The following is a 27,878-nucleotide window of genomic DNA, read 5'->3' on the forward strand; positions in this document are numbered from 1 at the left end:
GACGATTTAACTTCACGATTAAGCCTTTTCTCCCACTATTTCAATCATCTGAACCGGAAGCTCCAAAAGGATTGGACGCCTCTTGCCGACGCAGGTAAGAGCAGATTGACATAATTCAAACCATAACAAACAATAATAATAGTTAAAACACACATAATGAACATCTCCATTCTCCATGTATCCCTTTTGTAGGGGATTTACAGTGCACAAAAAAACATTGATTTCTAACCTGACAAAGCCACAATGGGGGTTTCATATGATCACATGGTTTCAGACACACACAACACAACACACACACTAATGTGAAATCCCCATCTCACAGTGGAACCCAAGCTTTTCCACTTCCTGCACACCCACATAACCACACACTCACCCACACTGGCGGCTGAGAAAAATGGAAAGTACAATGTAGAAACCCATCTAGAGAATTGGTTTGTGTGTGTGTGCGGGTGTGTGGGTATGTTAATGTGTATGTGCATGTGTATTTGTGTGTGTTTGTGTGCTGAGTGTGAGATTTGAGGTGTAATGAATACATTGTCTGGGCTTGTGGGGGCTGTTCTGTATTCAACTCCAGCATGTTTCAGCTTCTTGATAAAAATGCATTACGTGCACCTCTACGTGGGGGGCTTACTCCTTGCCGTGTGTGTTTTCGTATTAATAATAATATATTTTTTTGCTGCACGGGTGCACAGCGGTGATAAATTGAGCTGTTGGGAAAATCATTTGGAGGAGTAATTGCTTCCTTGTCCACTTGTCACTTGGGTTTTGGTGTTTAATTACACTAGGGCTCGGCTGGAGTGGAAAAAGAATAAACAATCGCTGTTAAAGTTTTTTTACGGCATAATTCAGATTTTATTTAATTATCTGGTCTGTCATAATGATATTTTTATTATTTTTTGCTCTATAATTTTGTATATGAAAACCAAACAAAAAAAAATCAAGTTAAATGTTGCACAGGACAAAACTACCCAAACTACTCAACTACTCAAATCTAAATATTTTTTTAAAAAATCAAAACGGTTTTCTATGCATATGAAGTATGTATTTTATCTTCTAACTATGTGGGTGTACTCGATTTAAAAATGAATATAAATTAATCTAACATTGTTACATATGGACAAAATATCACGTGTTATATGACGAAAAATTATAAATAATTAAATACCCAATATTACCAACAATGACTGTAAAATATAGTTGCACACAAATAATAAATTCTACATAATTTATTAAACACACAAATTAAATTATACAAGAGCAATTGAGGTGCTTATTGGAGTGTGATGCCACTTTAAGGATGCAAAATAAACTCTTAAAATTCAACATGAGAAACATGTTGACATACGCTTTGGTCCAAAGAAACTCCAAAATAATTAACAAACCCACTCTTAAAAAATCGTTTAAAAATTTATTTGAGTGTAGTAATACCCTTTCACATATAAACACATTACATACACTTATATACAGTAATATACACTAATATAAACACATATATATATATATATATATATATATATATATATATATATATATATATATATATATATATATATATATATATATATATATATATATATATATATATATAAATTTTACACAATCATCCTCCTTTTATACACATATACACACATATACACACATACACACATATACACACATATACACACATATACACACATATACACACATGTACACTTATATACACTTATATACACATATATACATATATACACACGTGTATATATATACATACACATATAAACACATACACTTATATACACTAATATAAACACATATATATATATATATATATATATATATATATATATATATATATATATATATATATATATATATATATATATATATATATATATATATATATATATATATATATATATATATATATATATATATTACACAATCATCCTCTTTGGTCTTTAGAAAAGATTCTACACAAAAATACAGTTTTCCAGTGTGAAATTGTTGTCATGTTATTAAGAAAATGCTGAAATGTGTGCAGCAGCCTCACGCTCTCATTTTTGAGTGGTTGCTAATTGGGCTAGTTGCTATTTTAACACGAAACGGCAGCACCCCCTCGTCGCTAACCTTTTGGGCTCTCCATACTCCGTTTGTGCAACCAGTCAGGAAATCTGTGTCATTGCTTTCAGGACACATAAATGAATAATGTGGCATGCCACGGCTGTCGGCGACCATTCCGCGAGGCTGCAAATTGGGCTTGTTGGAGACAAATGACAAATTCTATTTTTAGAATCAATCAAGTCATCTGGTTAGTTATTCAACTGGAACTAGCAACCCGAATAAAAAAAATAGTGAGTATTATTGGAAAATTTGCAGAATCGAAGGTGTCAAACATGCAAATTAACTAATAATCAATTAATCAATTATCAAATGAATCACCAACTATTTTTGATAGACTATCCATTGACATTTTTACCTTTTTTCTATGACATTTTTACCTTGAAATAGCTTCTTAATAGCAAATATTTTCTCTTTTTTTCCTCATTTATCTCCATTTTAAATAAGGAAAAAAACTAAAAAGGCAAAACAGCACTTTTTTTAAAATTATTTTTTCTTTTTATAAAAAAAACTGGGTCAAAACTTTTTTTCTTTATATACTAATTGATTTTTAAATGTTAAAAATAGTGACAACTTAAAATATTCTACAATTTCTGGATCCTTGCATCTTTTATCCAGAACAGAAATTCCATATAAATTGTATTTCATTTTCGATTTAATCAATTTCAATCGCATGATTTACTTTGACAGGGCCCACAAATTAAAATGGTGGGCCCTTATCTGGCCCCCGGGCTACATGTTTAACACCATGTTTTAATAATTAGATTTTTTTTAATATTTTAACTTTGTCTTTTGAGACATTCAATGTGTAGCTAAGATTAGCTACATTTAGCGTATGGGCCCAAGGCTATGCACGTTCCCATGGCAACACATTCCAATATGTCTGTGCGTGGCAAATGATTGGTCTCCCGGGGGTCCGTCACAGACTGTCCAACTGGTTTTAGTGGGCAGTTGCTCCTGGGGGTCTGGCAAAAACACAGTGGTGTTTGTTTGCAGCGGACGGAGCCCCTCACACTGCGGCCCTTGTTGACGTCGCAGAACTTGATCATATTTGACATTTATTATCAGATCACAATGCGATGCATTTTACTCGCTAGTTCATTTTTTTTTCCCACCGAGACCGCTCGTTTGTCAGCCACCAGACGGACTCGTTAATTATCTCTAGTTTCATGAAGGGGCGTCAATCTCGTTTTTGTGGCAGGGGCCACGTTATTGTTATGAGTTCGTTCCAAGGGACATTAAGTCTGGCAATTAAAATTAATTGGCTAATTGGTGAGTGAGCATTTGTCAAATAAGTTGACAACTATTTTGGGTCCATTTTGGTAGTCTTTCTATTTTTTACCTCGGTAGTGTTGTCCAAATCTTGTCTTTGGGGCTCCTCAATTGCAATATTGCTATTTTCAGATTCAGTTTTTTGTTTTATTTTTTTTATGGGCATTTTTACAAAAAGGAGGATTTTTTTAAACATTTTTAAAAAGGAAAATACACTGAGTATTCTCACTTAGTTTTTATTTGTGTCTTTTTTTAATTGATTTAAATATAAGAGGTATATTCTGTTCATTTTTGATTAAATTATACAAAAAGGGGAAAAGTCAAAATGTATTTTTTGTTTAATTTAAAAAACGGTTTTATTTATTTGATATTTTTCAAAATTGTCTTGTTTCTGTTGCTAAACTTTAACATGAAGTTAAATAATCTCTTCATTTTTAATATGCAAATTTTTTTTATGTACATTTTGAAATATAAAAGGGAAATGCATTCTCCTTTTAATAAATTAGTTTTTGACCAAAACTAAAAAATCAGGCGTAAAGTAAATATTTTTTTCTTTTAATAAAAAAAAACGATTTTATTTATTTGATATTTAGTATAAGGGGAGCACATTTTTCAAAATTCTCTTGTTTCTCTTGCTAAAGTTTAACATGAAGTAAAATATCTTCATTTTTAATATGCAAATATCTTTTTTTATTTACATTTTGAAATATAAAATGGGGAAAATGCATTCTCCTTTAATAAATTAGTTTTTGACCAAAACTAAAAAATCAGGCGTAAAGTAAATATTTTTTCTTTTCATTCAAAAAAATGTTTTCTATTCATTTCAAACTCTTAAACAAAAGAATAAAAACATTTTTAATTCCATATTTCATAGCGCAAAACATTAAACTAACGCACGTTTAATTTTGCATAATTTTCCCATAAATTCATTTGTCGGGCCAGATCTGGCCCCCTAGCCTTGAGTTTGACACCCACCGATAATCTATTCTAGCCCCTCTCAAAAACAGGCTTTAAAACAGTTTTCTCATAAATTGTAGTGATACAAATGTGTCTATTTTTGTCTTTTTTACTGCAGTTGTTCATAAGGCAAAGACGCATTGAAGCTCGCTTAAGTAAACCGCAAAAAAACCAAAGCTCGAACTGCAGCCAGACATGCCGGATAAAAGCCACCCGCGTGAAACTTTAATGTGTTTGTCAATATGTTCTGAGAGAGCTCGGCCGCCACCTTCTCATGGGATTCTGCTTTCCAAAATATGACCCAAAAATGCTTGACAGCGTTCCCAAAATAAACCTGTTTGTTCTACTTGTGCGTTGACAGCAGCTTGTTTTACAAACACACAGAAAAAAGGTCACTAGTATGGCTGTGCAGAGACTTTTTGCACGGCAACACGCTCGTAACATAACATAAATAAATTTAAATGAACTTGGATTACAATGCAGACAGACTCAAAAATATATTTAATCTAACCTTACACTAAATTTAATTCTGACCACTTGCCAACGGGAGCTAACGGGCAAAAAACAAACAAAAATTTGTCTCCTATCTCAAGATAAATATTTGCTCAAAATTTTACTCGTATCTCAAATTGCTCGTATGTCGGGGCACTCGTATGTCGTATGTCTGTATTATTTTAAAATCATAGCGTCCTTCAATTGCCAAGCCGCAAGCAGCTGTATTTGCCCTTCACTTGAAAAGGCGCGTTTGATTTTGAACATATTTTTAAAGGATGACTTAATCACAGAGTATAAAGAGGTGCATAAACTATATAGGCTTCCGCCAATTTGTATGCTTGATTGGACCTTAAATATAGTGCTTAAGCAGCCTCTCACATCCAATCTTATAATTTAGTTGAGGCAAAGCTGGCCATAATAACATGTTTTATAAATGCATCGTTTCCGCATTACATATGTCGGACTTGTGAGCACAGAAAAATGAAGACATCTATTTAGATCAAGGGTGGCGGACTCGGGTTGGTTCGCGGGCTGCTTTAACGTCAACTTGATTTCACATGGGCCGGACCATTTTAGATATAATCTTTAGATTTTTTTAAATAAATGGATTAAAAGAACTGGATTAAAAGCCCTGAATATTCCTATTTTATAGATCTAAAACAATGGTTATTTTAGCTTTTTTATATATATTTTTAGATTTTACAAAATGATTTTTGAACTAGAAACACAGAAAAAAATTGATTAAAAATTACAATTATTGATTTAAAAGGGGGAAAATCAGGAAATTTAATATATATCTATACTCTTCATTTTAATTTGATCCTAAAACAGAAAGTCGGCACTCATGATTGACTTTGCCGGGCCACACAAAATAATGCGGCGGGCCAAATTTGGCCCGCGGGCCGCCACTTTGACACATGTGATTTAGATGGATTTTAGGTGTCCTGCTATGTTTTTGGTCGTTTTCTATTATTGCGGAGATTTCTTCAAAGTGGTGTACGTGGGCGCCTTCTGGTGGTATGGAAAAGTATCACTTCATTTACTTTGTAATTAACACGGCATTTTGAATATGAAACACAGACGTTGGGATGGCACTTTTATTTACGATGTAGTGTTTTTTAGTCGTTAATAACGCAAGTGTGTGCGCATATCTTGCTTCAACACCGATCTATTTTGTATGCTTGTTATTCATTTTGTGTAGTGAAATTGTCAAGCGAGAAGCAATGCATCCGCGACAATTTCAAAATAAAATAACGGACAATGGAAATGCATTGACGTTTCTGTACACCCTTGGTTTAGTTGGTAGTTGCGTGATGACGAATGAGAGAATTTACATATAAAGTACACTTCTACTTACGAAATTTTCAAGCTACAAAAAATGTTCTGGAACTAATTAATTCCGTAAGTAGAGTTACGACTATACATTTTGATATAAGAGTTACATATTTATGACCCCCGGCCTCATCCCGGCTGATTAATTCACTGACTACCCGGGGGGTGATAGATGTTTAATCCAGTTGGACATTTCTCGTCGTAACCGGCAGTCAAACACGATCCCTCCATGCTAGCCTTTACAACTTTCTATGGATTATCGCTCTATAACTGTGGATTGCAGTGAAATAGTTCTATCTCTATTCAATGTTTCCTATCATGTACATAGTCATTTAACAGTACACATGCTTGTCCTTAGATGCACTCTGCCAATGGGTGTCAACATTTTTAATTTCAACCTTTGCCAAAGTTTCAATTTTTTAAAAATAAATCCTCCGCATCTTCTGCTTCACTTCCACGCCGTATCTCCAGGACCTCATTTAGCTTTGACGTTCACACGCCAACGCTCATTCCTGTTGATCCTTAGGGGAAGTGCTGAGTGTCTCATCCCATTCCATCACATGGCTTTTTCCTCCTCCTCCTCTTCCTCCTCCTCCTCCTCTTCCTCCTCCCAAAACCGAAAATGAAGAACATTCGTCCCTCTGCTGCTTTCTAAAAAAAAAGTGGCGCTATTCCAGCTGGAGGAGGAAGATGCTAGAGGAAAACAAAAGTGGGTCACCAAAAATTTCACAACGCTGCATTTGAATTGGGAGGCTGGCTGCCGCCCTTCCAATTCAAATCCATTGGACGTCTGCTATTGATAAACTCACTTCACTTCAACTGGGCAACTTGACTTGGAAAAACTGAAATTTGCGACGTAAAAGATGACGCGAAAAGTGTTGAGTAAGAAGATAAGGCATTAAATAACCGTGTGTGTGTGGGTGGGTGTGTATGTTTGTGTGTTTGAGTGTGTGTGAGAGAATCCGAAGTGCAGATTTGTGCTAAATCTGGATTAATGATGGCATTTTGGATCACTCTTTATGATTTAATGTAAACCTTTAGCACAGTGGCGACCATGCCTGCTCTATGAGTGTGACTATTTTATTAGACCTAAACCCTACAGAGATAAAAAAACCGTATAATTCACGGTTTGCTTTAAGAGGGGCTCGACGGGGGTTCACGAAAACTGGTGTTGATGTATTTTGCTAATGTTGCGTGCATGGTTGCCCAAATATCTATAAATAGACAAATATTTGAATATTTGAATTATTGGAATGGAAAAAAATGGCGTTGGTATTTCATTTAAGGATCCTACTTCAATTAGGCACGCGAAAATGCCTACAATTCTAAATAAACTGCTTAAGTCTTTCATTTAAGCTCTCAATATCGTCTCAGATTTACTGTACAAACACACATGCGTGCACACACACACACACACACTATCGGCGTGGTGACCTATTTTAAACAGCAGGGGGGCCTATTCAAAGGCAACATCTGCACACGCTGCTGTTTCTTCTGCATCCCAACACTTTTTTTTTGGTCTGATCCAAACGCTGCAGCAACATTACAAATGCATCTTTTGTGAATAACACGCTGCGGTGGCATTAATAATGTTCTATGCGGCTTATTTGAGAGTACGCCGGCGGAACGAAAGTGGTGGGCTTGGTCGTAAGCAGCTAGCCAGATGTTTTATACATCCCCCCCCCAAATAATTCACCCCGGTTTTAAGTCTATCCTGCATTCCACAGTCTTTTTGTGGGGATTTCACAATGCTGATTTTTTTTTTGTTGACATCCGATCCGATTTTTTTGATATCTTTATTTTATTGGGGTATACCCGATGTGAGGGCAGCCTGGTGGAGCGAGTAGTTAGCGCGTGGTTAGCGCGTCGGCCTTACAGCTCTGGGGTCCTGGGTTCAGATCCAGGTCACGTCCACCTGTGTGGAGTTTGCATGTTCTCCCCGGGCCTGCGTGGGTTTGTTCCGGGTACTCTGGTTTCCTCCCACATTCAAAAAACATGCATGATATCTAAAATGGTTCAGCCCACGTGAAATCAAGTTGACGTTAAAGCGGCTCGTGAACCAACCCGAGTCTGACACCCTTCGAATAAGGATTTATGAGCGTTTCACGATGCAAGCGTTATTTGAGCAATTATATTGTTTTGACTTTGATAAAAGCACTTGAAAGCACCTGCCAACAAACTGAGTGTAGTGAAATTGTCAAGCGAGACGAAATGCATCCGCGACAATTTCAAAATAAAATAACGGACGATGGAAATGTATTGACATTTCCGTAACTTGGATCTTGTTTCCGTATCTTGATGCGCTCATTAGGATCTCAAAAGGTTTCGTAACCGGAGAATTTCGTACCTAGAGGCATTCGTAAGTAGAGTAATTAGAAATAAATTTATATCCATTGAACCAATTGATATTTGAATACATACAATGCAACAACACATCTATACAATAAAATATGGCACAAAAAGTAATACTCTATATTTCTGAATTGATTGTATTATTTTTTTTAAATGTGTATAGTCTATTTACCAATACCCGTAAAGCGAATACATGCAATATTTTTGCTTCATTTTATAGTTTACTTAATTTTTTTCTGCTCAAATAGGTTGACTAACTGTTTATTAAATGTCTTTCAACAAGTAATGAGTAGGACAACAACAAAAATAGTTTATATAGTCTTTATATATACCGTAATTACTCGAATATAACGCGCACTCGAAAATAACACGCAGGTATAACTTTGGGCCAAAAAAATCTGGAAAAACGCAGTACTCGAATATAGTGCGCACCTAAAATTTCCCGCTGACGAAAATCAGAAATCTTACCTTTTTTTCTTCGTTTCACGATTGTTTTGTTCAAACAAATTTATTCATTAGAATCCTTCAAATGAAAAGTTCCTCTCTCTCTTTGTCTGTCCTCTCATACATCTCTTCGTTGAGAATCCTATCAACGTCCACGCTTCCTTCATCCACTTCCTCTTCCTCCCACAACACCTCATCCGATTGGCTTTACGAGATGACGTAAAATCCGTGCGTCAAAGTGAGTTTGACAATGCTTTTTTCGATCGAAAATTTGTAATTTATTTTAGTTATTGATTATAACACTGAACTGAGAGAGGGTGAACTGAGACGGGTACGAGGCTAGAGGGGGGCAGTGGTGGTCTCGGCTTCACGAGATGACGTAAAATCCGTGCGTCGGCTCTACGAGATGACGTAAAATCCGTGCGTCAAAGTGAGTTTGACAATGCTTTTTTCGATCGAAAATTTGTAATTTATTTTATTCAATTCAATTTCAATTCAATTTATTTGGCAAGAAAAAGCACCAGGCTAAGGGCCATGTAACAAGACACAAAAAAAAAAAAAAAAAAAAATAATAATAATAAAAAAAAAAAAAAAAAAAAAAAAAAATAGTTTTTGATTATAACACGCACCCCCAACTATTGGAATTAATTATTTTGCAAAAACCTGCGTGTTATATTCGAGTAATTACGGTATTTATTTTTAACTTATAGCGAGTATGTCTGGAAGCAGTCCAGATTTAAGAGTATAAAGCAGGCCTGCCAATCCCGATTATTGCGTCCACTCACAAATCCTATCGCTAAGGGGCGGCGGCGGCGGCGGGGTAAGGGAGATGTTTATGTGCGACGCTTGGGCACGCTGCCATCCAAAAGCTCTCAAGTTTCCTGTGGGAGAAAATGCTTCGCTGAGTGATGATTCTCCACTTCTTCTCCTCCTCCTTCTTCATCTTGCTGAGCGATTATAAAAAGTGAAACGTGAGCGCATTCCGGTCGAGGGGTCGAGGCGGAGAGGGCTGCTGTTGCCGCACAGCTGAAGGAAGAAGGATCACGAAGAGATGAGCAAGGGGAAACCAGACCGCATATCTCCATACGCCGTGTTTACTACTATATTTTACTTTATTATTATTACCGCTAGTGTAATTCATTGATTTTTTTTGTACCTCTAACGTTTGTTTGAAAATTTTCTCTAGTAAAAATAGTCCCAGAATATTGTTTAGAAAAATTGCAGACATTTTGCTAGTACTGATACTACTCTAGCCAATTAAAAAGAATTGAAATAACTATATTTAAAATAAATACATTTATTAAAGGATGCATTTTTTGGGGGAAAAATCTTCAATTTTTTAATTAAATTATTTTAAATAGGTAGGGGTAGTCAAAAATATGAACACTTTTAAATAAATTTATTTTAAAAAAAAAAATGGATCAGTCAATAAATTAAAACAAATTGTTAGAAAAAAATTGGGCAAAAAAGAGTAGTAATAAAAATGTTGACTGAATTGAGGGTACGGCTTATTTGCGCATAAATTAGATTTGACATGTACGAAACGCCATAACGCAAGACAAATTTATTTTGACGTCTATTAATTAAATTCAAGAAAAAAAACGTATTTTGCATAAAATATAAAAAAAAACGCTGCTTGCTCAGGGCACTGCCACACATTTCCTGGTTGTACTGCTCACATGACTTCCTTTTTGTATTTGTCTTTGTGCAGACAACACTCTTAGGAATGTGCAATCCAATACAGTATCTCAGAAATACCACGTGCAATGATTTTTTTTAAAGATTTTCCCCTTCAAAGTAACACATTTGGACGCCCTCATAAAACCATGAATATGGAGGTAAAAATTGTGAATCAAGGGGCGGCTTATACGCGAGAAATTGTAAAATGCAACGATTTTAAGGCAATTTTAAGGGTGCGGCTTATACGCGAAGGCGGCTAATATGCGAGAAAATACAGTATAGTGTAGTGTGGCTGTTTTATTTTTTTATTTTTTCATAAATTAGAATAGTAGACCATGTGAGTAGTCATGTATTTATGCGTGAAATCACAGACTTTGAGTCTTGGCCGATGTGAGAGCGGCAGCTGACAAGTTGAGGCAAGAGAAGGAGGAGGGATGTGGAAGAGGGAGGGGTGAGTAATAGGGGAAGCGAAAGGGGGGCCGAGGTGGGGGTCTAGATCTCCAGACAATCCGCTGTTGGGATCCCAAGGGAAACTGAATTAGATGAAACCACGGCACTACTGTTGCAGCTGTTGGTCTCGCTCTCTCCCACACACGCATACACGCATTAGCTGGCTCTACTATAAGGCTTATATTGATTTAAAAAAAGAACCATTATAAAATCAGAATATACATATAATCGCCAGAGATAGAAACTAAATTAGTGTGTATTCAATAGGCCGATTACTGCATAGAAAGAGAACTATACTATTGTCAGTAGTTATTTGAAGTGAAAATGGGCTGTGTTGAAACTATGTCGGTCACATTGTGTCTGCTTTCATACGCCGTTGTTTATATTTATTCATCTTGAAAAGTATGCAGTAGAGTAGGCTATCAAGAGAGAAACCGTTTTTAATTTGTTTGGCTTGCCTTGATGCGGTCCGAAGTGTGTCGCACAATCTCTGCATTTTATTTATTGAAGACGCAGTCTGACTTGTGTTCCATATTTAGAAATGAATTTAGAGCGCACGTCCATCCATTTTCTAGTCATGCAAAAAGCTTTTTAAGAGTGAAGGAAAGGACATACCAATCTAGTAAAAAAAATCCTAGTATGGTACAGTATTCTAACCATAAAGTGCTTTTAATCCCTTTTTATCAGTGTTTTTAATGAACTGCATATGTGATTGTAGCCATACAGAATATAGTTTAACATTTATCTTTTTAAAAATTATTTGTGTTCATTCTATCCACTCATTACTAATTATTGTTTTGTAATAGCAGTGTTTTGTTTCATTTCCTTAATATAATTTATTTTGTTTATTCTAAGTGATAGTATATATATATATATATATATATATATATATATATATGTATATATATATGTATACGTATATGACTTATATAGCGTATATTGTTTTATATAGTTACATAATATATAGTTACATATATAACTATAACTTTAAATCTCATTATACTTGTATAATGGCATTAAACGCATTCAATTCAATTATTTATTCAGTTTATCTCATTTGACTCATCAGCCAATGAAGCAAAATTCTGTTTATATTTGGTTCTTTTCAATGACCTAATTTAATTCTTGCGTTAATGTCAAATTCGTTTATTCAGTATTCTTATGAATTAATTTTTAATTTCCAAATTTAAAATGCTCCCAAATTTTTTGGTACATTTTGTTAATTTCTTAAATTTTTCTAATTTCATTCAAATCTGCTCAAAAATTCCATCCCATTATATTAAAAAAGTATACTTTTAACAGTTGCAACAAACACGACCAAGTGCTCCACACCACTTTCATTTCTTAAAACAAAATTTATTGTAAACAAAGAGTCATGTAACAAGTATACAAAAACACAACACACTTTCATCACATAAAAAAACCAAACATTTTGCAGCGAATGAAACAAACAAAATGACATCGGCATAGCGAAAGTGAAGTCATATTGCAAAATCTGTGTGACCTGGATCCTAAAACCGCAGCATACGGGTCAACTGGCCCACAGGCTGAAAAAAAAGGCTTATAATTCCTTCTGTCTCCACTTGATTGGTCAATTTAGCATATAAAAAAAACATAGAAGATTGTCCTTGCATTCTAGCAGTGATACAAGTGTAATATTTACAATAGTTCCGGCCATGTTCTTATTGGGCGGCCCCTTGACCAAGTGGTTAGTTAGCGCAGTACCCTTACAATTTTGGATCCTACTGTGTGGACTTTTCTCCGGGTACTCCGGTTTCCTCCCACATCCTAAAAACATGCTTGCTAGGATTGGTTCAACCACTCTAAATTGCCCCTAGCTGTGAATAGTCATCCTTTGTCTCCTTGTGCCCTGCGATTGGCAGACCACCAATTCGGGGTGTCTCCCGCCTGGTGTTCATCGTCGGCCGGGATAGGCTCTAGCGACCCTTGTGAGGATAAGCGGTAGGGAAAATGAAAGAATATTGTTAATGCTCAGCTAGCAGATGGTTAGCTGTGCCCTACAGACCCCCCTCCACGCTGCCCATGTGGGTTGACGGTTGGTTGACTCGGTGTGCCAAAGAGTCGAGTCATTAAGAATATGTGACATGACAGCTGGCAAAAAGAAAAATTGAAGTGAAGTGAACTGGTCATGCACTCGATTGGACGTGATTTCCTGCTGGGGATGAGATAACGCAAAGATGGGACAGGCTTGAAACTGAAAGACCACTCGAGCATCCTGGCTGCGTTCCCAGCCGCAAACTCGTGTTAGCATCGGAAGCGTTTTAAGGTTTTAACATCCCGCAACAGCGCCCAGTCACAATCGCAATCCTTCTGGTGTCTATCCCGTTTTCTGGATCAATTTGTAAAACGTCAAATTGTAATAAAGGATACTGTAACACGTTGCCAAGGTGCCAATGAATATCGACTAGAGTTGTGTCTGTTCAAAGTTCTAAACGTACCGTCTTTCCGAAATAGTCAGATCCAGTCAGACGACTAGAAATAAACGTAAACAAAGTACATAGATTGTATAAAAGACACTGCCGAAAAAGCGGACTCTCCTCTGATTGTCAGACCAGATCGCAGACCGGGATTGCGGGTGTGAAGTTTTTGGGATTACAGTCATTCTTTTAGCCTGCACCTGCTGCTAGTCCAATTTAGTGCGAGTCTGTTGGCCCACCCTCAGACCCACACAGCTGTGTTGTAGTCAAACAAGGGTTGCCTATTCCGCAGTCTGCCCTCCGGCGGTCTTCGGTCTAAGTAAATCCCTGTAAACGGCTTCTCTTGGTACTGCTGAATGTGGGTTTGGCTACTAGGCTGTGTTTCCGGCTGGGCTTTTCCTTGTTGTCCATTGGCCCAGAAAGGCAGGTAGAAGCTGCCCTTGGTGCTTTTTGGAACTGCTTTTTTAGGTCTCTTGACCAGGTTTCCCTCGGGGAACTCTGGGGCCATCCAGCCGGGCCGTTCCTTGAGGAGCCTGTCGCGGTCGGGTCGTACGCCACGAAGGAACTTCTTGAAAATGTTGGTCGTGAGTGAGAACTTCCTGCAGATCTCCTGCGATCGGCTGAGCCGTAGAGGGTGTGCCGGAGAGTCGGGTCTGTCGGCGCCTTCATCCTTGACACCCTCGGCTAATTGTTCTTCCGATTCAATCGCCGGCAAGTCCAGCCAGTTGCCGACTAGGTCGGCGAAGATGTTATCGCCCAACACTAGGGGCTGGCGATTGCGGCTTTGGTTCATGAGAGAGGAAGTCCAGTCACTGGCGTCGTCTGTGCTGTCCTGGGAGTAGTCGGTATCCAGGGATGGACCTTCTCTGGATAGGCTGTGAAGGATGCCAGGCAGGTCCACCGGTCGGTTGGGGGTAGAAGGCTCTGTGTAAGGCTCGGGCGGGGGGTTTCCCACCGTGGGTCCGTAGAAGTCTGCTTGCGGTGCCACGTAGCCCGACCATCTCTGCGGTACAGACTCCAGGTCTTCTCCCTCGCTTGCGTCCATTTCCCGACTGGAACCGGACGAGGACAGGGTCCCTTCGCTGGTTCTGCTTTGGGAGAAATCTGTAGACGGCTCCGGACTCGGGCCGAGGTCGTCGGCCGAGCGAAATCGGGGCTCTGCTTCCGAAGCGCTGGTGTCGGAAGCTGTTGTGCCGTGCGGATGTCGAGTTGACAGGTTGAGGTTGTCTAGAGCGGTTTGAACTTGGAGGAGCTTCAGTTCCTGGAGTGCTCCCATCATGGAATTCATCTGATCATGGAGGCCATCTCCCGCTTCCTTCATGGACACCTGGGGAGGGAGATTGATGACAATTAGAACATGTTCAGTTTCACGTTGGCCAGACCTGGAGCCACCAACTGTGCCTTTATTTTAATCTGATTACAACCGCCTGAATTGACAGAATGAAACATAACAGGAGGTCGGCGGGCTGCTTTGGCTGTGCATCCATATCGGATCTTATGGCCCACGTTCAAGACTGGACAAACCAGATTTTCCCCTCACTCTCTCAGCTTTGATTCACAAGAACCATTGCAAAAGCCTAAGATCCTCCCCTAGCTGTAATGTATTTTCTCCTATTAACCGCCATTGTGAATCCCTCTAAGAACAGTTTTTAAAAAAGCAGCTTTTTTTGTTGGTTTGCTGGTGCAATCATATCCTTCTCATCTTCCTCCTCTGCTTTCGACTCTAATCTATTGTCAAAGCTGAGTCATGTGACCTAACATCATCTCTCAAAGGCATACACCAGAGGCCAGAAAGCGGCTATAGCCAAGAACTGAATCATTTGCCCTCCCTGACCCAGTTTGTGAAACCCCGGCATCATATTTTTTTAACATTTGCTACACTGTCCAGCCTAAACACACAGATGCAAGTTGAAAACCCAACAGGCCTTTGCATTTCCTCCAGCGTTTTCTGTCTGAAATCCTCAAAATGGAACAACAGAAGTCCTGTAGATGTCGTAGGCAAAAGGGGGATACTTTCTACACCCCGAAAATAGACGTGTCATGGGTGAGTTTTCCCGTATGTTCGTCATTTCCTAGTTCAAACTATTCAAAAGTGGTTCCTACCTTCAGTGACGGCAGCTCCCCCGAATTGCACGAACCTAACGATCCCGCATTTGTATGGATGGAGGATATATATGTAGCAGTCTTGCATTGGAGCAACCAATCAGAGCTGCAGGGCTAGGCTAATCCCCCAAACTGTGAAAGGAGGGGTGCTGGGACTCACCCGGGTGGAAAGGATGCGACAATGAGATGAGAGACTGCCAGCGAGAGTCAGTGGCTTGGGATTGCGGGGGTCTTAGACCATATGTGTAGATGTTCGGCAGCGTCTATGCTTTCAATTATGAATGATTACATATGGGGGATCCGAGGGGGTCTGTGTGACAACACCAGACTGTGATATGGGACTCGGACCCCCCACCCTCGCACCCCTCGGTGTGGAAGACAACCTGTAAGCCCCGTGAGAGGAGGACATGTTGCGTAATATTTTTATAGCGTTTGTTTTTGCATTTTAGCAAAGACAAAATAGCCAATAGCAAATTTAAAAGAAATAAAAATGTGGAGAAATCTTGTATTTTTTAAGGAATTTTACATTTTTTTGTATCAGGTAGGGTGATAGGATGCAATTGAAATGTAAAAATTGATTTTTTGGGTATGTTTTTAAAGGTTAAAGAATTAATTTAAATGTATAATAGCAGTAAAAATTGAGATTTTGTTAATAGAAAATGTGCAATTTTTCAAAAAAAAACACTGCATTTAATTTGAAACAAACAAATAGTAAATGCAAAATACAGAAATACATGAATGCATAAAAATATACAAAATGTACTGATTTCAAAAATGATAGTAACAAAACAAATGCAAAATAAATTACATTTTAAAAAACAACACATTTCTGAATAAATTATAATAACGCTATAGTAAAAAGATCACCTAACAACACATTTATAGAAGAATTTTGGAAACAAAAATGTCAACCTCCAGTATTACATTAATATATTTTTTTCTTGTTATTCGGCATAGGTGCAATTTTCCACTGATTTCATCACTTACCCCAAAAATCAAAAATATAAAAATTCACCTCTGCCTTTTCTTTATCACAAAATAAGTGCAATAATAATAACATGAAATCCCTATGCACTGCCATATAAACCCCATTTTTCCACGTCATCCAACTCCTGGCCCAAATATGTCGGCTTCTTTAACAGTTAGCCGGCTGGCGTTTATTTTTTTATTTAATTTTCAGCTTTAAAAAGACCTGAAAGTGAAGCCGCTACAATTTGGACGTGTCTTTTAAAAGGCGCCAACAGCTCGAGACGCTCGTTAGGAAACATCCGTCCAATCTCGTTCAAGTTGAGGCCGCGGGGAAGCCATTTAATGCCCTTTTTGCACGTCTTGCATCATCGCTCTGCTCCTCGCATGAGATCAAATCTACTCGTGTGTATCTTTGGCACGATGGTGCGCTATAAAGTTTAGCTCGTTTGAATGCCTATAAAAGAGCGCTGCTAATTTCCAAGCTGACCGCATTATGACTCATTTGTATTGTGGTTGTAAGAATAATAAAAAAAACTAGAGTATATATTTAGTGGGGATTTAAATGTCTGATTATTTTCTAACTATTTCACTGGGCTGACAGGTGCTAGGCGTCCAATCTATTTGAATTATGAGGGTTGGCAGCAGATGAATAAAGCAATCACAGAGCAATTATTGTGAGCTAAGAGTCAATATACACTTGCTAACATTATATGGGACTCTTTTTCGCGGGCCACTTTAATGTCAACTCGATTTCATGTGGGCCATTTTAGATATAATATTTAGATTTTTTTTTTTTATAAATGGATTAAAAGAACTGGATTAAAAGCCCTGAATATTCCGTTTTTATAGATCTAAAACAATGTTTATTTTAGCTTTTTTTAAATATATTTTTAGATTTTACACAATGATTTTTGAACTAAAAACACAGAAAAAATGGATTAAAAAATTACAATTATTGATTTAAAAGGGGGAAAATCAGGAAATTTAATATACATCTATACTTTATTATATTTTAGTTTGATCCTAAAACAGAAAGTCGGCACTCATGATTTACTTTCTCGGGCCGCACAAAATGATGCGGCGGGCCAGATTTGGCCCCCGGGCCGCCACTTTGACACCAGTGATTTAGATGATTTATAGTACCAAATTTCATGTCATTTTTCATTGAATGCGGTCATTTATTGTCTTTTTATACTTTCAATACATTGGAAATAAAAAAATGCAAAACTTAACTTCTTTTTAGTGAGCCTTTTTAACTGCAGTAGCAAAAAAATTATTAAACCATTCAGATAACTCAAGAACGATGAAAAGGATTATTGTCGTGACATAACATAAACAAATTTAAATGAACTTGGATTACGATTCAGACATACTCAAAAATAAGTTTAATCTAACCTTACACTATACTTAATTCTAATTTTGTTTTAAATTTTGATACCTTTCTTATCCCGGGTTGGCTCTATTTGCCCCGCCTCCCAAAATGATGCGCACAAATGTCCTTACAATAGGATAACGCACGACCACTTGCCAACAAGAAGTAGTATATACTCCTCTCGTATTAGCGATCGCTCCGCCATTCGCACTGGCTAACGGGGAAAAAAACACACTGAAAAAATGCAACCCTCCACCCAGTGCTCGTAGAGACATTACAAAGAGGGAGTTGCGACCAGAAAGACGGTGGCCATGATGTTCTTATGAGCAGCATCTCGCGTCCGCTGTCTGCTCGTATATCAAAATTTGTCTCGTATCTCAAGATAAATATTTGCCCAAAATTTTACTCGTATCTCAAATTTCTTGTATGCCGGGCCACTCGTATGTCGAGGTACCACTGTAATTGCTGTTTAATCATGTACAGTATTCTCGCCTCTTCTGATTCGCCGGTAAAAAAAAAAGTAAACATCGCAAACACCATCACTTCTTCTTACATGTCCAAACAAGTTTTCGGTAAAAGCAGTCAGCGGCTTCCTATACTCCATAATTACTGACAAATGTGCAAATAAATACATAAATAAATACAGTCACAAGTGGCTCTTTTGTGGGTTTAACCTGGGGGGCTTGTTGCTTGTTTGGTAGGGATGTGGGGGGCTTCATAACATGGAGGTTATCAGGCCCCTCTGGCCGGCTCGTTAAAAATGAATGGTGCTGTGTACGTGTGTACGTGTGTGTGTGTGTGTGTGTGTATGTGTGTGTGTACATGTGTGTCAAGGGCACGGGAAGGGAGGTTTCTGTGGTGGGCACACAGGGGTCTCTATATGGAGGGGGGGGTCAACATCAACAGGCTAATAAAAGTGAAGCAAATAACAGAAACGGTCTTAAACAAGTGAAGCTTGTTTAGAGCCTCTAACATGAAAATAACATTGTTATTATTATTAAATAACATATGTGGCAAGGTTTTATTTCAGGGTTGTGTTAATATTTTGGGTTCAAAAGGATTGAAAACTGAATCTTATGTTTTTGGATTTTCATAGTATTGATTCAATTTGGGCGTGAAGGGGTTAATTCGGGTTTATTTTGTGATTTTAAAAGTATTTTAAGCATTTTTTTCAGGTAAACGTGGGTTTAATATGGATGGAGGAATCATGTTTTTGGTGTTATTTGTTTTTATTATTGTATGATGACAAAGTGGCATGTTTTGTATGGAAATTTGATGTAAAAAGACAGTTTTTTTTCAGTTTCTCTTGAAGAGAGGCTTTAAAAGACAAATTTGTCATAAGATGATGCACTACATCTTTTTCTTTTTTCTTTGGTGTTGACATTCCAAAGTCACGTCTAGTCTGTCCTTAGGCTTAAGTTAAAAAAAAAACACACCTTGACTGCGTGATAACGTGAAAGCATCTGATGATTTGTATGCGGCAATGCAGGTGTGAAGCCCCCCTCGCGCCACATGACTCACATAAAGCGTCAATCAACGCGTCTGTCTGTCTGTCCGCCTGATTGAGTCATGACGTATTCTATTTTAACAAGGCTGAGGTAATCACAGTGAAAACAATAGTAGAAAAATTCCCTTTCACTCGGTTTTTTTGTTGATGTCCAATCCATTTTGATTGGGAGGGCTGGTAGCGATCATTCGCTGACGATTTCCTAAAATGGATTGGACGCTGTCATGCTAGCCACTGAGTAACTTCAGATCAAATCCAATCAAAAGCCTTTATTGTCATTATACAACAGTATAACGAAATTAGTGAAAAGCACCAAACTGGAGAGCAAAGAGCCACTGCGCCCCTGTGCGTCGCCATCTTGGGTCAAAATTAGTAGTGATCCTATCATATGGGTTCTTCAGGACCGATATTGATTTTTAATAGTTAAAAATATGCTACTTTGAGCCGATATTCATTAGCAATGGTAAAAATCGGTGTAAAGGAATTAATAATGCAAACTCTGAACTTTATAGATTTTTATTTAATCACAAATGTAGTAAATGAAGAAAAGAAAATACATGTTATATTACACAAGATTTTTTGTCATTCATTCATACCCCGGAGAAAACCCACGCAAGCCCAAGGGTTACACGCAAACTCCACACAGTGAGGACCGACCTGGGATCGAACCCTCGACCCCAGAACTGTGAGACCAACCCGCTATTAGTGCCAATTCATTCATACCCCGGAGAAAACCCACACAAGCCCGAGCAGAACATGCATACTCCACAGAGTGAGGACCAACCTGGGATCGAACCCTCGACCCCAGAACTATGAGAACACAACCCGCTATTAGTGCCAATTATACCAAAATATCGCTTTCCAATAATTTTGCATTCCCCTAACAAAAACTACAAAACAAAACAAAAAAAACTAAAGTTTAAAGACTGAGCAAAAGGTCAGATTTCACTTTACCACCCAAAATTGACCCATAAACAAGTTTTAGTTAATATCAGCAAAATTAGTTTATGTAATTTCTGTTCATTGACACGAGTATATAAAAACACGATCAATTAAAACATTATTACCACCTACTTCACCATCGATTTACGTGACTAAATAAAAAACGGGAGAATAAAGTGGAAAAAACTTATTATTGAACATGTCATTGAACACATCATTGATGCATGTTTGAAGCAACTCGGTCTTGCAAAAAGAAGGTTCACACATCTAGGTCAAATATTACACATTTGTTAGCCCGTTTGAATGCAATTAATGCCATTAATATCTGATTTTTATGATCTAATTTATGACTTAGTGTGGAGGAATGCACGGACGGCTGGAAAAAGAAGACTTGACTCACCAGCTCCTGCTTCAATCGCCGCAGACAAACGTCCATGCTCTTCTTTTTGGACATCTCGAGTGACAAAAAACAACAACAATAACTAAAAAAAGCAGGCGAAATGTCACGCGTTTGGTTGCATGGCCATCGGGAAGGAACACCGAGGGTCTCCGCGAAAGGAGAGATGGGGGCGGAAGACCACACGTCGTGTGACGTCGGTAAGTCGAACGCCGATTGATAAATAGTGTCGAGGTGATCGTGCGTCAATCAGCGTGTATTGCGGACGTTTGTCCATTCAAGAGCAGCCTTTGCGTCACACGGCCACGCCCACAACTATGACGTCTTACTCAAAATGTCAACGTAAATTAGTTATTAGTATTTTAGTTGGATGGAAGGGGTTCATTAAATTAGAATAATTATGTTTAAAAAAAAAGAAAAGTTATTAAAAATAAACAAAATGAAATACAAACAAAAAATATATTATATATTATAATATGTGGTACGTCTGTAGTTGCTCTTTCAATATACAGTAATCCCTCGATTATCGCGGATTCACTACAATGCGATTTTTTTTGCTAATATTTGATTTTTTTGAGTTTCAGTGTGGATTTTCACATTTTTATGGACTTTAAAAATATATATAGTATATAAATTTAGTTTGATTTATTTAATAAAGGGACTATACTTATTAATGAACATATACATATATCATTTCCATATTTAGTCCCTTTTGCAGGTTGATAAGACAAAATCAATAAGGGAATAGTAGGGAGGAAGACAAAACAATTATTTTGGATATCCATTTAGCTCTTTGACTAACTACCACTGCACACTGCATGATTACATTTGAATTGATGTTCACTGTAATGATCAATGTCCCTGAAAAAAAAAGATTAATGACAATAGAGGTCCAACCAATTTAAACTGGGAAGGTTGGCGATAAATAATCCTATTCAGTGCGTTTCAGGTACGAAATTTTCAGGTTACGAAACCCTTGGAGATGCAAATGAGCGGCCTGCAACTGACATGAGAATGAAGAATGAAAAAAACCATGAATGTAAACAAATTCATGAAACTGTAACACCAGTTATTATTATGACAGCGTGGAATAGGTTCATCCGGCCTGCAGCTGCCGCGTCCTTGCGTCCTCACGTTGGCTTCCGCTCAGCTGTCGTGACACAAAGGAGACAGGAAACGCACCAAAAATGATCACGTGACCAAACAGAAATAGAAGCAACAATATGTTAATTGTCAATTGCCCAAAGTCAGCAAAAATTGAAGACTCCTTCAATAATCCAGCCTATTTTAGCCATTTCAAAATAGGGCGAGTACGATAGAAAATCCACGTCCAATTTATTTGAACTTGGTGGGTTGGCAGCGAATGAATTCCACTGAAATACTAGTTCAAGTTATCATAATTAGACATAATATACTAAGATGATTATTGTATTGCGTGGATAAATGCTACCACTCTGTCCTCTAGTGTTGTTAAAAACCTACTGCACCATATCTCTTTTTTTCATAAATTGAATCTCATTTTTATTTGAGGTGGTTAATATAATTCACACTTCTATTGATGATTTGGATGATTTATATTTAACAATTCCCTATTTTGGATATATATTTTTAATAAGTTTTAATTCCTAAAGAATATATTTCAACAATGTATTCTTGATTGATATGATTGAATTTAGAAAAAAAAATAGTTTCCATAACACATATAACAATACAATAATTAAAACGAATAATACCCCTACTGTGTTTTATGATCTGATAATACATTAGATTTAGTTGTGCATTTTTTATATTATTATTTTTGAATACATTGTTTATTTTATTCTTACTCAATATAATTCTATTACTACCGTATTTTGATTGCAAGAGTTTTATATGTATCTTTATAATATTTTTATTATAAAATTATTATTATAATTTATATTTTTATTTATCATTTAAACACTTGTTCGCATTTTTATTTTTAAATCAGTATTTTTTACATCATATTTAAAACCCAAATAATTAGCATCAATAATAAAATAATCAAATGAATTCCCTTCAAAATATATGTAATAAAATATCATAACCCTAATGTTACTTTCCAAATTATAATTTCATATAAAAAGTGCTTCCCAGTCAGACACAAACTAAATATTTACAGTTGCAGCAGATTTTAATGGTCATGTGACAACCTGCGTCACACACACACAAGCACACACACACACACACACACACACACACACACACACACACACACACACACACACACACACACACACACACACACACACACACACACACACACACACACACACACACACACACACACACACACACACACACACACACACACACACACACACACACACACACACACACACACACACACACACACACACACACACACACACACACACACACACAAGCAGATAAACAACAACAACACAAACATTCAAGCCAAGACTTTTAAAATAATCACAAGCGAGCAGATATTCATTCACTTTTCTGCATGAGTCAAGTATTTCATGTCATATTTCCAAACAATTTTCTCACGATAAAAATCCCTTTGCGTTTCTACCCGAACACAGGAACGTAAAATTAATCTAATTACACGGAAAGACTTGTTTAAAAAAAAAAAAAAAAGATATCTGATGGAAATGAGTCAAGTTTAAATTGCAAAATAATTTGCTGTTCCCGCAAGAAAAAGGCCAATAAGAAACAGCAGATTGGTATCACAAAAAATGCTGTGCTTCTTTTTAAAATTCACTCAAAAAAGTCAAATTTGTGTAAACTAACTAACTACCGTATTTTCACGACTATAAGGCGCATATAAAAGTCTTAAATTTTCTCCAAAATAGACAGGGCGTCTTATAATCCAGTGCGCCTTATATATGGACCAATACTAAAATTGTTATCACGATAAAATAAAATGAATCAGTTGATAGGGTACACCGACTCTACTATTTTCCCATAGACAAAGTACTGCGCAGTGACTGCTGGGATATGTAGTAGTTCTTTTGTCAATACACCCAATGGATTGTGGCCTGTATACATCGACATCAATACAGCTTGACGAAGCATGGAAAGCACCGTTGGAAAACTATGGCGGTTAGATATTCATATATAATATATATGCGTCTAAAAAAACGGTGCGTCCTTTGTGTGTTTAAAATACAGAAATAGCACTCGTTACTGACACTGCGGCTAAAAATACGATGCGCCAAATAGTCGTGAAAATATGGTAATATATTTTCTGTTTTACAGTGGCTGTTTGGAAAAACAAAATGGAGACAACCCCCCCCAAAAAGACAGATTTTGGACCATTTGCAAATAATATAAAGCGTACCGATACGGCACGAAAACGAAAGCATCGGAATGGGTGAGTCGCAAAAAATCACGATCTGATTCTGTGCAATATGTACTTTTCGAGATCTATTTTTTTTCCCAACTGCCCCACCCAAGATGGCCGCTAGTCACACATCCCGCCATAAAAAAGTAGCACTTGTCGCACAAAATGACGATAGACATTCAATGGTGTGGCGCCCAATCATCCTTGTGCTGTGAATTTCAAAAGTCTATTTTTACTAAACGCCCAATCCATTTCAAGTGGAGGGCTGGCAGCGAATGAACATTCATTCTATGGCAAGCCATGACTGGTCAAGCCATGATAGCAATTATTTTATGCTGTAATTTAGTGCACATGCACTCCATAAACAATATACAAAAAGACAAATGTATTTTTCAGCTGCCACACTGGCTCATTTGGATACACTAGAAAGTGACAAAAGATTACTGTATTTTCTCGAATATAAGCCGCACCCGCGTATAAGCCGTACCCTTAAAATTGCCTTGAAAATCATTGAATTTGACAATTTCTCTCGTATAAGCCGCACCCTTAAAATTGCCTTAAAATCATTGAATTTGACAATTTCCCTCGTATAAGCCGTACCCTTAAAAATTGCCTTAAAAATCATTGAATTTGACAATTTCCCTCGTATAAGCCGCCCCCTGATTCAAAATTTTCACCTCCATATTCATGGTTTTAATAGGGAGTACAAATGTGTTACTTTGAAGGGAAAATCTTAAGAAAAATCATCGCATGTGGTATTTATGAGATACTGTATGAATCAAAAGCACATTATGAGGGTCAATATCATAAGGAAGTTAATATGCCTGTCTTTGTAAATGCAAAATATCAAATTATTCAATTTGAAAAAAGAAATAAGTGTATAATGACGTTAACCTGATGATTTCTAATGACAGAAATTACAATTGTCTTACTAGAAGTTTAAGATGTTGTGGCAGCCATATTGCTTCTATTGTCAAAATATCTCAATTCTTTTGAAGGTTCATATTACTGCAATAGTTGTCACCTTTGACTTTTTTTCCCGTTTTATGCAAGATGTTTTTTTCTTTGAATTTCAAAACGTCAAAATAAGTTTTGTGTAGTGTTTTATCTGTTTATCTTTTCTCTATTTTGATATAAATGACCGTATCGGCCACATTGTCTTGCGCCATGGCGTCATGACATCATGACGTCATGGCGTCATGACGTCATGGCGTTGTCAACTTGCAGTTTCGTGCATGTCGTGTTTTATGCGCATATAAGCCGTACCCTCAATTCAGTCATCATATTTAGAACACAATAGCGAGGGAGTACAAATGTTACTTTGAAGGGAAAATCTTAAGAAAAATCATCGCACGTGGTATTTCAGAGATAATGTATGAATCGATTGTGGGATTGCACATAGACAAATTAAAAAAGGAAGTCATGTGAGCAGTACAACCAGGAAGTGTGTCCGTAACGGTCTGGTTTTTCATCCCTAGGTAAGATGGCGGCGCCCTCAGCGAGCAATGGCAGGCACAAGTGAGTTTTTTCACATTTTATGCAAGATACAGTTTATTTTTGTCTTGAATTTAATTCGTAGACGTCAAAATTAATTTTGTTAAGCGTTTTATCTGTTAATATTTTCTCTATTTTGAAAGAAATGACCATATCGGCCGCATTTTCTTGCGTTATGGCGTTTCGTCGGCAATTTTTTTGCATGTCAAGTCTAATTTATGCACATATAAGCCGTACCCTCGATTCAGTCGTCATTTTTTTAGCGACAAAATCTGTCTATATGCGAGAAAATACGGTACATTAATTAGAAGCTATGGTGCCCCAATACTTTTGTTCATACAGCATATTCATTCAGTAGTTTGTCGTTTAAAGGCCATGAAAATGAGATTGGAACACATTGGCTGATTCAACCTGAACAACAAGTACATGCAGTCAGAGAAGTGACTGGTCACGGTTTTATCAAATAAAATAAATTTTGTGGGACAACAGACCCAAAAAACAATAAAAACAAGAAATGAAGTAAGCACAGTCAACACTTTTCAGACGGCAAAACATTCTTTAAACTATTGGAGTACTTTGTAGAAGCTGAACAGCGCCCCCCGCTGGACTGACGGATATGCATTGCACCGTGTGTCAGTGTCTGTCGAAAGCCTCTGCGGCGACCGATCGGTCGGCCTTGTCCGTCTCGTATTTACAAATGCTTCGTCACAGGGCCGACACTTTGATGACGTTGGCCGAGCTGGTGGTGGTCTGGATGCTGGGGCCGGGGGAGGTCGGCGCCGGAGCCGGCCCCCTGCGGATGGGGGCCCCCCGGAGGTCATCGCCATCTGCCGCCGTCAGGACGGGGGGCGACGGGAGGCTGACGATGGCCGTGGTGAGTCGAGCGCCCTTGCAGTTGAGCCTGCCGCTGTCGTCTGTTTTCAGGTTGAGTTTGGAACGGCTACATGTAAAACAATAAGAGCAGATCATAGATTCTTTATCTTCAATGTACACTCATGATTTTACTCTTTTGTCATCATATTGTTTTTTTGTCTTACCATAAAATTGCTTTAAAAAAATACCAGATTAATATGACCACAAGTAAAGACATTAATTTAATGGAACTTACCAAATTGTATGTTAAATCAAGTCAAATGACTGTTTATGCTACCTGGCTATAAGTAGCATTGCAAGCTCATTAACATGTGATTTACTAGTGGCCCGGTGGGTGAGTGATTAGCATGTCGGCCTCACAGTGGGGGATCTGGGTTCAAATCTAGGTCGGTTCACCTGTATGGAGTATGCATGTTCTCCCCGGGCCGGTGTGGGTTTTCTCCGGGTACTCCAGTTTCCTCCCACATTCTAAAAACATGCTTGCTAGGCTAGCTGGCTAACACTAAAATCCCCCGAGCGTGAATGGTTGTTTGTCTCCTTGTGCCCTGCGATTGGCTGACCACCATTTCAGGGTGTCCCCTGCCTCTGGCCCCAAGTCAGCTGGGATAGGCTCCAGCACCCCCAGCGGCCCTAGTGAGGATGAAGCGGTTGAGAAAATGAGATATGCAAATACTGTATATTAGTGCCGTAGTGTTACATAAAAAAAATATCAAACTGCAAAACATCAATCAATATCTTTTTTTGGGTATTTGGTTATTTAAAAGAATTGTTTTCATTAAAATGTCTGCAATGTTTCAGTAATCAAATGGTCAAAATTACTTCCTATTGCATTTGCGCTGTATTTTTTATTATTTTAGGTGAAATTTAACATGCACAGGGAGGAGGCAATGTCCCCTCAAACCAGACGTCTATCCCACTAACTTGATGTGGAAATGAGGATAATAAGTCTAGGCAACCGGTAATATAATTGAAAAATAAATTCGGGTGTGGGGGGTCACCCTCATTTGCCCCCCGAATAGAGTGCACCCTGGGCAGTCGCCCACGTTGCCTATAGGAAAAATACAATTTGCGATTATTTCCGCCAGGGTGCAAATGATAAAAGTATTGCCTTTCCTTTTAAGGAGTTAGCGTTTAAAGCCCGTGTCAAAGTGGTGGCCCAGGGGCCAAATCTGGCCCGCCGCATCATTTTGTGTGGCCCGGGAAAATAAATCACGAGTGCCGACTTTCTGTTTTAAGATCAAAGTAGTAAAGATGTATATTAAATTTCCAGATTTTTTTCCCCTTTTAAATCAATAATTGTCATTTTTAATCCATTTTTTTCTGTGTTTTTAGTTCAAAAATCATTTTGTAAAATCTAAAAATATATTTTAAAA

At 37.6% G+C, this 27,878-nt stretch overlaps 2 protein-coding genes and 1 long non-coding RNA gene across 4 annotated transcripts in view; 1 reads left to right on the forward strand and 2 right to left on the reverse strand.

The window, feature by feature from the left end:
- LOC144075430 (uncharacterized) lies at positions 1 to 25,767 on the forward strand. Its single transcript, XR_013300556.1, has 4 exons — positions 1 to 94; positions 20,769 to 21,010; positions 24,054 to 24,168; positions 25,617 to 25,767. It is a non-coding gene; the product is annotated as an uncharacterized LOC144075430 (long non-coding RNA).
- On the reverse strand, positions 12,418 to 21,098 carry inka2 (inka box actin regulator 2). Its single transcript, XM_077602416.1, has 2 exons — positions 20,814 to 21,098; positions 12,418 to 14,847 (listed from the first exon to the last, which is right to left on the reverse strand). The coding sequence occupies exons 1-2, from the start codon at positions 20,865 to 20,867 to the stop codon at positions 13,762 to 13,764; spliced, it is 1,140 nt and encodes a 379-aa protein (XP_077458542.1). The 5' UTR covers positions 20,868 to 21,098; the 3' UTR covers positions 12,418 to 13,761.
- The window catches only part of LOC144075426 (A-type voltage-gated potassium channel KCND3-like), a 70,741-nt gene continuing 67,550 nt past the window's right edge, over positions 24,688 to 27,878 (reverse strand). For both annotated transcript variants that reach the window (XM_077602414.1, XM_077602413.1), the window contains one exon: positions 24,688 to 26,572. In XM_077602414.1, coding sequence (XP_077458540.1) covers positions 26,338 to 26,572 — 235 coding nt within the window. In that variant the 3' untranslated portion in view covers positions 24,688 to 26,337. The remainder of the gene's footprint in view (positions 26,573 to 27,878) is intronic.

Source organism: Stigmatopora argus, chromosome 6 (genome assembly GCF_051989625.1).
Source record: "Stigmatopora argus isolate UIUO_Sarg chromosome 6, RoL_Sarg_1.0, whole genome shotgun sequence".
Lineage (NCBI taxonomy): Eukaryota > Metazoa > Chordata > Actinopteri > Syngnathiformes > Syngnathidae > Stigmatopora > Stigmatopora argus.

Coding starts and splice junctions, on each gene's coding strand:
- inka2 (XM_077602416.1), bottom strand. CDS start 20,867: ATGTCCAAAAAGAAGAGCATGGACGTTTGTCTGCGGCGATTGAAGCAG. Junction 14,848..20,813: donor GGCGATTGAAGCAGGAGCTG/GTGAGTCAAGTC, acceptor CTCCCTCCCCAG/GTGTCCATGAAGGAAGCGGG.